Here is a 13,320-nt window from a genome sequence, read left to right as displayed (position 1 = left end):
GGCCGCCTGGAAAGGCGGGATTGTCAGGGGTCAGCGGACGTCGTGTCCCATTCTTGACCGACACGTGCATCGCAGGAGTCCCCTTCCCTGCGCCTGCTTTTTGTCGGCGTGACCAATGGCGAAGCATCCCGACGCTTTCCGCCGAGATGGTGCAGACGGGCAAACGCTTAGTGCAGTGTATCCTCGGTACTAGGTACTAGCTAACCCACATGGGCTGCATCCTTTACATGGGACGAGTCTAGATTCGGTGGACGCTGTTGCCGACTGCTGACACAAGACAGCGGCGAACGGCCTGACAGCTCGCGCCAAGCACGCCGTTCCTGCACCGCTCCAGCCGCCACGTTTTGACCGCCAAAAGTTCAAGATGAATCAATCCCCTACTTTCAATCCCATAGCAGCCGTCTTTTTTTTTTTTTGAAGTTTTGCCTATTTACATACAAGTCTATATTGCCCGCCCGACGTTATTGCCCCAAGGCTTCATATCATCATGTCCATAAAGTAAATGCTAACCCTTCTACGTCACCATCCTACAGCTTCGCGCCCCCCTCGCCGCCCTTGACCTCGACCAGCATCTTGCCCGTGTTGGCACCGTTGAACAGGTCCAGCAGGGCCTGCTCGACCTTGTCCAGGCCGCCCTTGACGACCGTCTCCTGCCGCTTGATCTTGCCCTCGGCCAGCCAGCCCGCGAGTTCCTGGCGCGCCTTGGGGATCTCGGTCGGGTAGTTGAGCACAATGAAGCTCTCCATGCGGATGGACATGGCGATGACCATGGTCAGGTTCTGTGAAAAAAGCAAACTCTGTTAGCACATGATGCGTGTACATGTGTGTGCCGCCTGATACAACGTGGAACGAGCTATAAACCGGAAAACGCACCTTGATGCCCTTGACCTCGGTCGAGTTGTACTGGCTGATGGCGCCGCACATGACGAAGCGCGCAAACTTGTTGGCGCGCGCCAGGCACATCTCGAGGATGTCGCCGCCGACGTTGTCCCAGTAGACGTCGATGAACTTGGGCGTCGCGGCGGCGAACTTCTCCTTGAAGTCGGCCGCCTTGTAGTCGACGGCCTCGTCGAAGCCCAGCTCCTCCTTGAGCCAGCGGCACTTGTCGGCCCCGCCGGCCAGCCCGACGACGCGCGCGCCAAAGATGTTCTTGGCCATCTGGCCGACCACGGAGCCCGTGGCGCCCGCGGCGCCCGACACGACGACCGTGTCGCCCGGCTTGATGTTTGCGATCTTGGTGACGCCAAAGTAGGCCGTCAGGCCCGTCATGCCCAGCACCCCGAGCAGGTCCGTCAGCTTGGCCGAGGACGGGAGGTCGAAGGGGGCATCGAAGGCGCCCGGCCCGGCGTCGGGCATGACGCACACCTCCTGCCAGCCCGAGAAGCCGAAGACGACGTCGCCCTCCTTGGCCTTGGGCGACTTGGACGCCAGCACGCGCACCAGGCCGCCGCTCCGCATCACCTCGCCGATCTGGACGGGCGGGAGGTAGGAGCGAGTGTCTATTTTTTTTTTTTTGCCGAGACGATCTAGTTAGTGTTTGGCCATGACTTGTGTGTACGACTTGGTTGTGCTCCATAGGCAATTTTCCCAGATGCTCCGTCACTAACCATTCAGCCACCCCCTCATGGCGGGGTCGAGACTGAGGTACAGCGTCTCGGCGAGGATCTGGCCATCCTTCAGGTCGGCCTCAGTCGGGGCCGGCTGGATCTTCTTGGCAAAGGTCTTGCCCGGGACTATGTTGCCGACAGGGCGCTCGGCCAGGACGACGGAGGTGTTTGCCCTCTCCATTTTTGTGAGCGAGTGTTTTTTGAGGCTGTCGTGTGTAGACGGTGGTGCGCGCGTGTCTGTCCCTCGTCTCGCGTGAGGACAAGAGACGGGTCGGGCGGGGGGTTAAGTGCGTTTGGTGCTAATGCGAGTCGTCTGAACTGATGGCCTTGTCAAGAAGAAGGGGTCTTTAGTTATTTTCACTCAATCAGCGCCAGCAGGATGTCCCAGTCAGTCAGCAGCAGCATCAGCAGCAGACACACACCAAGGTCAAGGGAAGAAACCACGCCTTTTAAACCAGCCCGGTCAACGACACATGCATCACATGGCGCCATGACACGAGCTACATAACACTCCGGCACCCCGAGCCAGACCTGCCCTCCCCGCCCGCTGATTAATCCCGGCCGGCGACCGCACCGTAACCGGCAGGCTCCCCAGCCGCTCGAGCCCTCTCTCGGAGGGGCGGCAGGCGGCAGGCAAGGCAAAGGGGGCATGGCCGATGTTTTGGGCTGGGTCCTCCCTGGGGCTTCCTTCCAGGTCCGGAATCCCGCTCCGCGCCAGCGCCCCACAGCTGTCGGGGCGTGGGCCCCGAGTTGAGAAGGTCGGCCGAGCATGGCTCGAGAGGGGTGGGCTGGGTTCCGGCTCGGGGGGACGCTTGCGGCAGAGTCCACTGGACCACTGGACCACTGGAGAGGAATAGTCTCACCGACTGTGGATGGACAGAGCCAAGGCCTGCTCGTCAAAACAGGCGAGACCCCGAGCATTCGGACCTGCTCCTTCTACCGGCCTAGCCCGCACACCCAGTCCAATATTCGCGCCCGTATATTTTGCCTCATCCGGATAGCAGCCCGTTGGAAACGCACCCGGCCGCATTTGGAGGAGGGGTTGGGAGGGTTGCTGTCGGCTTGCCTGCCGGTCCACTGTCGTCACCCTCGGTATTGGCAGTGAGAGGAAAGAAGAAAAGAAAAAAAGAAAAAAGAAAGAAAAAAAACGGCTAGCGCTCGTTCTCCACGCCGCCATGCATGGGTTGTGTCAGTGCCTACATTCCCCCCCACCGCGGCTTGTCGAATCTGGTGTCTGCCCCGAACGCCGTCGTGGCATCGCTTCGCGGAGCTGAAATAGGGTTATCCATGTCCTCCGACGGACATTATCGCGGCATTGTAACGGACGCGAGGCCCTTTTCGTAATTGCGATATTTTTAGAGGGCCGTGTCTGCCGTTCAGGGATTAATGATTTCAAATCTAGCCGGTTGGATAGGGCGCGTTGCGACAAGCGACAGCCCTAAAAAATACTGTGAATGCTGAATGAACCAAATCGGCCTCGCTGATACGTACAGAAATACAAAAGGTCTCAAAACAAAAGGTCTAAAACGCCGAGGAATTGCGCAAAGAAACGGGCAAGGAAATATTACAGTGGATAGTGCAAAAAGAATTACAGGAAAACATGCTGGATAATACAACAGGCGACAACTACTCCTTGTCCTTCACCTTCCGCCTCTCCCTTGCTTCGCGAGAGACAACCGCCGCCCGTGTTTCCCTGCTTTGACTCGCACCATCGCCCCCACCACCGCCATCCTCAACGCCGCTGATGCCCTGCCTCCGACGCTCCTGGCCGACCAGCCAGACCGACAGCCTCTGCCAGGGGTTGAGCCCGACAGGCCGGCCGTCCTCTCCCGCGACGACGACGGCCGACCGCGGCAGCACCGCCAGCCCCTCGTCCGGGGGCGTCGGCGTCGGCGCCGCACCCTCCCCGCGCGGCAGGATGCCGCTGAGCAGCGACGGGCCCGTGCCGAAGACGCAGCAGCACGAGATGGCGATCATGGTGGCGTTGCCCTCGCAGCTGCTGAGGTAGGTCGGTAACCCCGCCATGGCGCCGCTCCACGCCGCGCAGAACAGGCCCGCAACGAGCTTGTTCCGGTCGCTCCTCATGGCGCGGATGCAGTTGTCGGCGTGGCACCCCGTGTTGGCCCCGCGGTAGCACGCCGCCGTCGTCATCGAGGCCGTCGCCGTCGTGGGCGAGGTCGACGGCGTCGTCGCCGGCGCGGCCGTCACCGGGGGCGTCGTCGACGTCGTCGACGTTGTCGCTATCGCCGTCGCCGTGGTGGACGTTGTCGAGCTGGGCGTGGCGGTGCTACTTGTCGACGCCCTGCTAGACGAGCTACTGCTGCTGCTCGTAGAAGTGCTGCTCGTAAAAGTGCTGCTCGTAGAAGTGCTAGTGGTTATGGCTCTGCTCGTGCTCGTCGATAATGTGCTGCTGGCTGAACTGCTAGCTGTAGTGCTGCTCGACAAAGCGCTGGACAAGGCATCCAAGGCATTGAATATGACCGTGTTAATAGTCGAAGTGCTAGCCGTTGTGCTGGGTAGCGAAACGCTTGCCGAGGTGCTACTTGTCTGGGTGCTGCTTGTCTGGGAGCTGGTCGCCAACGGTACGGCGGAAGTGGTTCCGGTCCCAGTCCCAGTCCCGGTAGTTGCCGCACTGCTTGTTACGCTGGTTGAGGTGCTGCTACTGGTAGACGCGCTGTCCGTCGACGCACTGCTAGTTGCCGAACTTTCACTCGTGGAACTGCTCCCCGTCCCACTACTTGACGAGCCGCCTGCCAAAGCATTGACGACAATAGTATCACTGGTCAAAGTGCCGCCGGCAAGGGTAACAGATGTGGTACTCTGAGTGCTGCTTTCTGGAGTGCTGCTTGGCTGAGTGACACCGGTCAAAGTGCCGCCGGCAAGGGGGCCAGATGTGGTACTCTGAGTACTGCTTTCTGGAGTGCTGCTTGGCTGAGTGACACTAATCTGCGTGGCGCTTGCCTGGGCCCCACTCGTTTGAGAACCCCCCGTTGCCGGGCTGGCCGTTTCTGCGCCGCCGGGCTGGGCGCTCACTTGAGTGTTGCCTCCCTGTGCATTCTCTTGAGCGCTGCTCTCCGTGGCCGCTCCAGTGGCGCTCGTTTGTGTGCCAGCTGCACCGGGGGTACTTGTCTGAGTAGCATCCGTCTGGGTGGTCGCTTGACTGCTGCTTCCCTCCACGCTCCCTGTGCCTGTCTGGGTGCCGCTGCTTGAAACAGTACTGCTTGCTCCAGAGTTGTCTGGCGGGTTGCTTGGCTGAGTGTCGACGGAAGCCCCAGCACCGTCAGCCTGCGCATTACTCGCCCCTGCGTTTAAACTTGCCGGCCCGCCAATGGGGAAGCCCAGAGGATTGAATGAAGGTGTGTTCGCGGGCGACGGGCCACTGTCGGCGTTGCTCGTTGCAGTTGGATTCGGCGGCGAGGCATCTGAGACTGAGCTACTGGAAGTAGCCGACGCCGACGAGGTTACTGTTTGGGTGCTGTCTGCCCGCAAGTTGGTGGAAGCGCTTGGTGCATCGCTTGATAGTGAAGTTGGCTCAGTAGTAGAGTCGTTGGGCGAGCTTGGGCTGCTCTGCGGCACAGTGCCAGACGAGGACGGCAGATCATCGGATACTGAAGATTCCGAGGTTGGAATGGAGGTGGGTGTTGTCCCCGGCAACGAAGACGGTGTCTGAGCGCCGCTGATACTCTCGCCATTGGCAGTAGGGCCCGCAGGCTGGTTAGATTGAGGTTCGGGCTGCGCAACAGTGTCGCTTGCGTTGGATCCGCTGTTGGAAGGAAACGATAGAGGATCTGGGAAGGTGGGGAACGGAGGTTCCGATGAGGGGGCCAAAGGCTCCGGAGAGGACGAGGGATCTGACAAAGGAGATGAGGTTTCCGTGGAGGAAGTGAGGGCTCCCGAAGGAGATTCGGGGTCTGTGGGAGGGGCCGATGGGCTTGAAGAGGAGGAGTCTGAAGAGGTGACAGGCGGTGCAGGCTCCTCCGAGGATGCGCCAGGCTGCGAAGGGGAAGCTGCAGATTCCGAACCGGAAGATCCTGTCTGCTCTCCAGATGGCTCCGTCGATACTGTGGTGGCAGTTGCTGGATCTAAAGCGGGAGAGCCCGTGGAGCCGTCTGAAAGGGATGCTGTCTCTGAAGAAGGGGCCTCTGTCTCCGAAAAGGACGGGTTTCCTGTTTCCGAAGCAGATGTTTCTGTCTCTAAAGGAGGAGTTCCTGTTTCCGAAACAGAGGTACCTGCTGATTCGGGAGTGGTAGTTATGGGCAGCTCCGGATCAGATGCTGTCGACTCTAACGTAGGCGATGATTCTGTCGACTCTGACGTAGGCGATGATTCCTCAGAAGAGGACGCAGCCGCCTCGGAAGCAGGCGAGGCCGGGTCAGCAGCCGTTGGAATTGCCGGACTGGCGGGCGCATCTTGCGGAAGAGGCTGCGAAGGGTCCGATGGGTCCGATGGGCCCGACGGCGGTTCCTGAGAAGACGACTGTGAGGGATCCAAGGAAGGTCCTGACACGGGAGAAGGCGAGGGGTCGGAAGAGTTGGTGGCGGGGGATAGGAAAGGGTCAGGTGAGGAATCCTGAAAAGAGGACGGCGAGCCATTCGCGGTGCCTCCCAAGGGTCGGCGTGGTGGCCCTGTGGAAACAACCGTAGGGGAAGCATCCGTGGGGGAAACGCCCGTAGGGGGAGCACCTGTAGAGGAAGCGTCCGTAGGAGAAGCGTCCGCGGCCGGAGGCGTAGCATCGATGGCACTATCTGTAGCCCCCTCGGCACTGGTAGCTGTCGCTGCCTCAGAGACAGGGACTGTCGCCGTTCCAAGGACAGGGGTTGTCTCGGGCCCTTCGGAGGCCGCGGCCGCGGCATCTCCGGAGCTAGTGGCTGTCGTGGCATTTCCAGAGCTAGCGGCTGCCGCAGCATCTCCGGAGCTGGCGGCTGCCGCGGCATCTCCGGGGCTAGTGGCTGTTGCGGCATCTCCAGAGCTAGCGGCTGCCGCAGCATCTCCGGAGCTAGCGGCTGCCGCAGCATCTCCGGAACTAGCGGCTGCCGCGTCCTCAAAGGTAGTCTCAGTCGTAGTCTCGGAGGCAGTGACCGTTGCTCCCGCAGGCCTAATGGTTGTCTCAAGTTCAGAGGTACTAAGCGCTGAATCCCCAGAGCTAGCAGTAGTCGCCGCGTCCTCAGAGGCGGCGACTGCCACGGTCTCAAGAGTTGTGGCTGTGGCGCCATCGAGACCAGACGCTGTAAGATCTCCGGATGTAGTGCTCGTGGCTGCAACAGGGCCAGCAGCTGTCGTGTCCCCAATACTATCAACTGTGACATTCGTAGACGTGGTGGGTGCGGCTCCCACACGTTGGGCACTGGTGACTGTAGCATCTTCCGAGTTGGTAGTTGTCACACCTTCAGCGGTGGTGGATGTGGCATCACCTGCGCTGGCAGTTGTGGCGTCTGGAGCAAGAGTGTCGGAGCCAGTGCTGCTGGAAGCCGAGGCAACATCTGGGCTTGCGATACCGTTGTTAGATCCGGCCGCAGCGTCGTTGTTGGCTCCCGACGCGTTGTTTGATCCCAGGTCCGCCGCCTCTGGTCTAGCACCTAGCAAGGGACGCGGCCTGGAGCTGCTGCCGACCGAGGTACTCGGGACGGGAGAAATATCCGAAGAGGTACTCGGGGCGGGAGAGGTATCCGAGGAGGTTGGAAGAGAGGTCTCTGCGGAGGCTGGAGAGAACGGTCCAGCGCCCAGAACCGGACTAGTCGGGGCGGACGTTCCTCCTGAAGTTGCCAAGGTGGTAGACACGATGCGGTTGCGGGTGGTCGCGCGTCCAGTCCACGGACCTCCCATGGGGATGCCGCCGGCGCCGGATTCGGTTGTCCCCGAGCCAGGAGCCCTTGTAGGACGAGAGAAGGCGCCGTTTCTTGTCCTCGAGGGGCCGGAAGTCCTTGGAGGGCGAGAAAACGTGCTGTCTCTTGTCCTCGATGCCCTTAGGGGGCCACGGCGGGTGCTGCCCCTGCTCCTCGGAACGCCGGAAGTTCTCTGTGGGCGAATAACGGAGCGTGTCGCCGTTCCCGATGGCGGAAAAAACCACCAGGGGCGACGACCGTTGATGCTCGTGTGGGTCGCCAAGGGGGGCGCGCCGTCCGGACCCGCGCTAGCCGTATTGGCACCACTGATCGTGGTGGGCATGACGGGAGCAGCCCCCTGGCCGCCTCTCGAGAACGGCAGCCTCGCCGGTCTGTGGGGACCGTTGGGTCCAGTTGTTGGAGTCCCTGACAAAGAGGACGCAGGGTTCGGGAAGGACACCACCCTCCGAGTTGAGACGGCGCCCGTCCTGAACGCGCTCTGCCTATCTCCTCGTCTCCCAGACGGCAGCGAGACAGCGGCCGTGCTCTGGGGCCAGTTGGGGTTGACAATCCTCGTGACCGGGTTTCGATCCAGGTCGGGCGTGTTGGCCTGGTTGAACAAGCTGGGCCGCGAACATAATCCATATGCAGACTGGCACCCCGCGCCGCAAAAGTCCGCCGAGCTGCCGCAGTAGCCGTAGCGCGAGCAGCACTCGCCAAAGGCACTGCCTTGGCAGCTCATGCCGACATCGGCGCCGCAGGCTCCTCGTTCACTTCTAGGGAGGCCCACCAACAGTGGCTGTCTCGACGGGTTGTTGGCCCCCAGGGACTGGATGCCTCCGGACCCGGCGCGGGCCGTGTTGTTGGTAGGCCTGACGCTCTTCATGCCTTCTGCGTTCTTTGCGTACTCGTAGTTTCCGGCTGGGTTGTAGTTCGTGACGGAGACGTTGCGCAGGTACGCCGTGTACGGCCCGCCCTGGGTATCCGTTTGGCCGCCGGCCCAATCAACGACGTCGCGGCCGTTGGACGGGTCGCCGCCAGCCCAGACTCCGAACTGAACCCTGGAGGGCGTTTGCGGGAAGGGATCGCCATCCTTCTCGGCGTCGGCGGCAAGTCGCGTGTTCACAAGGTGGCCATCGATCAGCCAGTCGATCCTCTCGGGCGTCCAGTCGATAGAGTAGGTGTGCACCGAGCCTTGAGGGTTGTCAACGACCCCCCAGATGCGAGGGCCCGTACCGCCCGTCGCGCCACCGTTGCGGACGTCGGTCTGCACAATGCCTTCATCTTGCCCGAAGTCGTTGCCCGACCAGCCCCAATGGACACCCTCACCGCGGTCAGGCTTGAGCGCGGCCGAGGTTATGACGCCCCTGCCTGGGGCGGCCTGCAGGTCAAAGTCGACGCGGCCGTACCAGATGTAAAAGCCGGTCTCGAGCTGGGGCGCGTCATGTCGGTTTACATATTGCAGTCCAGCCCCGCGATCATCGTGTGTGATGTTGGAGCTGCTCGAGGTGCGCCAGTAGTCGGTGAGGCCGGCAGATGACGGAGTGCGGAAGTCGACTCCGTAGTCGCGCTGTGGGAGGCCTGTGACAGGAACAAATGACGGGGGGCGTGACCCAGCACGGAGGGACGCCGGGACTAAGGGCGTCGTGGGAGATTGAGTTGTGACATTAGCCTCTGCACTGCGCTGCGGAATCGGATCAGGGGCTGAGGCAGGGGTTGGGACAGCGTACCTTCAGGGCGTGGGCAGTAGCATGCCGCCTCCGCGGCTTGTGCGAGCCAAGGCAGGGCGGCCAAGCCAACTGCAAGGCAGAGAATTTGGTGTCCCAGCACCATGCTGGCTGGTGGTGGTATGCAGGAATGCTAGGTCTGATCTTGCCTTCAACAGATGCCACAGATCGCAGATCTGTCTGTGACAAGGAATCTCGAAAACCCCAACGGGCTCGAGGGAACGCAAGATGATGGCATTTTATAAGCTGCAAGAGGATTTAGTTACAATCGTGTCGTCGCATGGATCCGTGATGTCAGCGGTAAAACCACCGGGGACGCCGTGGCGACGATGTCCTCTAGAGCTACGATGGCGGCCGAAAACGGATGGGCGGGAGCGAGCATGATGTGTGCCCCGATATTTCGTCTTTGTATGGGGAATCGGATCTCCGGCTGCCAGAAGCGCGATGGGTCGTAATTGGCATCCTGGCGGCCGATCATCTAGACCCTTTCTGCCCGCTGTGGCTGAGACAAGGAATGATGCTAGCGGGCAGGTCTTAGATGGCGACGATGAGATCTCGGACGCTGGCAGAGAGACCAAGGTCTAGACCACCGCTGGGCAAAATGAGGCCGCTCCAGACCGTGGCTATCGCCAGTGGGTGGTTGCCAGAGTCGCCAGCAATTGTCGTTTTCAGAGTGGTTATGGGAAATGTGTATATTCCCGTCGTTGTCCGCTGAAAACATGGATATCTCAACCTAAATTGCTCGTCGCTTGCTCCCTCCAAAGCGTTTTTCTTAGAAAGCGCGCTCAAAAAGCATTTTTGTTGCCGGGAGTATTGTTTCCCTTCCTCTGAGGGAAGTTAACGTCAGACGACGTCCAGATAGGCAAGATGTGCCAATTGGAGACGGGATGGAGGTGGATTCTCTCTGTGGATCCCGTGGTCAATTGGGTTATCTACTAAGAGATGGAAGGAGCGGCCGAGATATTGGGCGTTTGTAAAGCCAGAGCAAAGTCAGCGCAAAGCAAACGGGCATCGACGTTGATGGAACTGCCCAGACGACCGCAAGAACATCAACTCGCTACCAGCCGCCGGGCGTCGCTTGAGTACCTTGGAGAATTGCTCTTTCGAGAAAGTGCCTCGCCAAACCACATCCGTCAAAATGGACCCTCGCGATATTCACCAGGCAGTCGTTGACCTGACGGTAAGGACACGCCCTTAGACACGCCCTTGTCGGATCCGGTGGACGAGAACCCCGCCACAGCCCTCACTTGACTCTCAAGACGGCCCGACTGGTATGCTAACGGTCACGAAATTTCCCCCACCACCAAAACCACAGTCCGACGAGTGGCAGCCCGCCCAGCGCTTCATGAGACTCAACGATCGCCAGCGCCTCGACCGGCTGCGGGCCATGCAGTTCTGGCAGCCGGGCCAGCCGAACCAGCTCGACTTCGCCGTCGAGCTCTTCCTGCGGCCAGAGCTGATAGACGCCATGCCGCACGGCTGCTCGGTCGAGTGGGTGCGGCTCAAGATCTCGATGCTGCCCGACATCGCGCGCCTGCTCGAGACGTGCCAGCCGCCCAACCCGCCCAACCGCGTGTGGGAGGTGCTGCTGCAGATGGCGTCGGAGCAGTCTATGATGCACGAGCGTGTCATGGCTATGCTCAGCCGATAAAGGCCTACGACCGGGGAGCTGTCCCAGAGAGACTTGGGGTCAAGCTGGCGACGGGTGACAGGTGATGGGGACGAAGTTCGGCACGGGACACGACAGGGAGGACACGGAAGTCGCAACGCAAGAGGAGATCGGTATGCTCGGCTCCAGAAATCAACGAGGCATTTCTAAGACAAAGGAACCTTGGAGATGGCAGACGGGGAGTTGCACACCTGGCAACCAAGATGTCGTGCGTGCCTCTGCGCGAAAGGAAACTAACTGATGGCGCCTGAATTCCATGTCGATCTATCCGTGTCCGTGCATCCAACAAGCGTGACTCCGTAGAAACGCCGAGAGGTGACATGGCGTCACGTGCCTGTGGCGAATTGCGAACAAAGGAAGCTCTCTGTGGCTTAGAGGCCTGTCGCGGCAGCGCAAATATGCGCCGGACGCTTGACGGCCGTCAATGCAGGCAAGTGAAGGCGGGACACCCGCCACGAGCGCACGAGAGGCTCAGAGCAAATCGTTTATTTTTCGCATGTCCCAACGGGGCGCAGCCGCGTGTTCTTGGGACCGATCTGGAGATCGACAGCCAGTCAGGGCCATCTGCAGGGGGCCAATGCAGGGAACCAAGATGCCCGCAGCAGGGTTTCCCAGTCGATCCACCGGCGGCACTTGAAACAGGGCAAGGCGTGCAGGGGTCCGATGCCAGGGACTCGCGCTAAATTCAAGCATTGGCTGCCACAACGTCATCAGCAAACGCATGGTCCCCTCTCACGATCCCTTTTTAGATTCATGCTTCCCTCATGGTGCCCAACTTTTACCACATCGACAACTTTCGTTTCTTCCGGACGGCCAAAGTGTCGCGATTCCTTTTCCTTTGTCCGTTTAGTCCTTCATTCCAGCTCCTGAGTGCGTCATTCACTGTGACTACCAGGTACTACCCAGGCATTACATCACAGCTACCGCCATGGTGTTCGAAACAGCAGACTGCACAACCGTGCGGTCGTCAGTCCCCAGCGATGCTGGCATTGCTGGCACTGGTGTAAGCTGAGCAGCTCGAACCCGCCAAAATGCCTTGTACACCTACCTACCTACTGACTAACTGGAAAAGGTCCTTCTCTCCTTCATCTTCACAGCGGCCCTCGCCCTGGCCATGAGCGCGTCGCTCATCTTCCAAGAGTTCCGCGCGTGCCGGCGCAAGGACGGCTACTGCAAGCCGCACACGATCCGGCGCAAGCTCCTCAACTCGTACTCGGACCAGCAGATCCTGACGGGCATCGGCCTGCAGAGCGTCGGGCTCGCCAAAGCCTCGACCCTGGTCCCCTACCACTTCTTCATCATCTGGATGCTGAGCCTGCTCTCCATGGCCGTCCACAACGCCACCCTGCTCGCCCTCGTGCACGACTTCCGCCGCGACTGGGTCCTGCGCTGGCTGCGCCAGTTCCTCATGTTTGTCAACCTGGCCCTGTCGTGCGTCTACGGCGTCTACATGCTGCGCGCCACGGCCCAGAACCTCGAGCAGACGCTGCCCATCGCCTGCGTGTGGGGCCAAGGCGGCCAGACCGCCAGGGTGCCCGAGGAGAACCCCGGCCTGAGCTACGTCGGCACCTCGGCCGTCATCGCCGGCAACTGCGCCGTTTTCGCCCTGGCAACCTGGTACCTGCACAGCCGCAGCCAGCGCTTCTACAAGACCATCCAGGTCGTCGGCGTCGTTGTCATGTTCGCCATCGCCATCGGCGCCGCCGTCCGCGTCGGCCTGCTATCCCAGGCCTTCGGCAACCCTTCGGTCCCGCTAGCCGACAGGGGCGAGACCGACTGGAGCTTCGGCCAGCTGCTCGCGCTGCTAATGCTCCTGCTCCCCGCCATCTCGGTGCTCGAGATCTACCGCGGCGACCTCAAGATCGCACCCCCCGTCGAGGACCAGTCGTATTTGGACGGGTCCGCCGCGGCGTCGCCCGCGGCGCAGGAGGAGGAGATGCAGAGGAACCCGCGAGCGAGGACCAACCAGAACACGTTTGAACCGAATCCTTTCTTTGGGTCGCAAACTGACTTGTTTAAGAAGTAACGCGGGGGCAATGGGCCGGTTGGATCTTGTTAATATTTCTCAGAATGCGGTGCAAATATGGTACTTTTTGTTTGGTTTGGTCGATCGAGCTGCTGGTACCGGCAAATGCCGTAAAGCGCCCCTCCTTTTCGAACCACGTGTTCTCGCCGCGCGGGAACAAGTTAGTTCTACTATTTGATGCATACAAGTTAGTTTGTGCTGACTCATTACTTCGCGCCGTGAATGCAACCTTGGCTGGTTGCTAGGACTGATGACCTAATTCTACTGAGATGGTATAGATATGAAAGCCAATAAAAACTTGATGTCAGCACACCGCGTAGCATCAATTAGGAAGCGCTTTTATTCCCATCCTGGTATCCAGCATGATTATCACGCTATTTTCATGTTCGCTGCGGGCAAGTTTGCATTAGGCATCAACGACCAGCGTCGGCTGACAGCACTGTTGTGTACAAGGCCATGTGATAGGTCG

The 13,320-nt window shown here is 60.4% G+C and overlaps 4 protein-coding genes across 4 annotated transcripts; 2 read left to right on the top strand and 2 right to left on the bottom strand.

Moving 5' to 3' along the window:
- Window positions 1-527: 527 nt before the first annotated feature.
- On the bottom strand, window positions 528-1,788 carry GGTG_12360 (NADP-dependent leukotriene B4 12-hydroxydehydrogenase; the record flags this gene model as incomplete). The annotated part of the gene is made up of 3 exons (XM_009230257.1): window positions 528-779; window positions 874-1,499; window positions 1,608-1,788. The coding sequence occupies 3 exons, from the start codon at window positions 1,786-1,788 to the stop codon at window positions 528-530; spliced, it is 1,059 nt and encodes a 352-aa protein (XP_009228521.1).
- A 1,181-nt stretch (window positions 1,789-2,969) lies between these two features.
- Window positions 2,970-9,262, bottom strand: GGTG_12359 (hypothetical protein; the record flags this gene model as incomplete). Its single annotated transcript, XM_009230256.1, has 5 exons — window positions 2,970-5,773; window positions 6,290-6,862; window positions 6,992-7,306; window positions 7,424-9,064; window positions 9,160-9,262. 5 exons carry the CDS (start codon window positions 9,260-9,262, stop codon window positions 3,234-3,236), a joined length of 5,172 nt encoding a protein of 1,723 aa, XP_009228520.1. The 3' UTR covers window positions 2,970-3,233.
- Window positions 9,263-10,111: 849 nt separating this feature from the next.
- Window positions 10,112-10,962, top strand: GGTG_12358 (hypothetical protein). The gene is made up of 2 exons (XM_009230255.1): window positions 10,112-10,336; window positions 10,472-10,962. Exons 1-2 carry the CDS (start codon window positions 10,295-10,297, stop codon window positions 10,805-10,807), a joined length of 378 nt encoding a protein of 125 aa, XP_009228519.1. The 5' UTR covers window positions 10,112-10,294; the 3' UTR covers window positions 10,808-10,962.
- A 581-nt stretch (window positions 10,963-11,543) lies between these two features.
- Window positions 11,544-13,223, top strand: GGTG_12357 (hypothetical protein). The gene is made up of 2 exons (XM_009230254.1): window positions 11,544-11,828; window positions 11,898-13,223. Exons 1-2 carry the CDS (start codon window positions 11,754-11,756, stop codon window positions 12,849-12,851), a joined length of 1,029 nt encoding a protein of 342 aa, XP_009228518.1. The 5' UTR covers window positions 11,544-11,753; the 3' UTR covers window positions 12,852-13,223.
- The last annotated feature ends 97 nt before the right edge of the window (window positions 13,224-13,320 follow it).

This window comes from Gaeumannomyces tritici (assembly GCF_000145635.1).
Source record: "Gaeumannomyces tritici R3-111a-1 unplaced genomic scaffold supercont2.8, whole genome shotgun sequence".
Taxonomy (NCBI): domain Eukaryota; kingdom Fungi; phylum Ascomycota; class Sordariomycetes; order Magnaporthales; family Magnaporthaceae; genus Gaeumannomyces; species Gaeumannomyces tritici.
The sequence above is the reverse complement of the archived record's forward strand: the minus strand, read 5'-3'. Positions and strand labels throughout refer to the sequence as shown.

Bases quoted from the DNA above. Each gene is read 5' to 3' on its own strand.
- GGTG_12358 (XM_009230255.1), top strand. From the start codon at position 10,295: ATGGACCCTCGCGATATTCACCAGGCAGTCGTTGACCTGACG. The intron at 10,337-10,471 runs GTAAGGACACGC...CCAAAACCACAG, and splicing joins AGGCAGTCGTTGACCTGACG to TCCGACGAGTGGCAGCCCGC.
- GGTG_12357 (XM_009230254.1), top strand. From the start codon at position 11,754: ATGGTGTTCGAAACAGCAGACTGCACAACCGTGCGGTCGTCAGTCCCC. The intron at 11,829-11,897 runs GTAAGCTGAGCA...TAACTGGAAAAG, and splicing joins CTGGCATTGCTGGCACTGGT to GTCCTTCTCTCCTTCATCTT.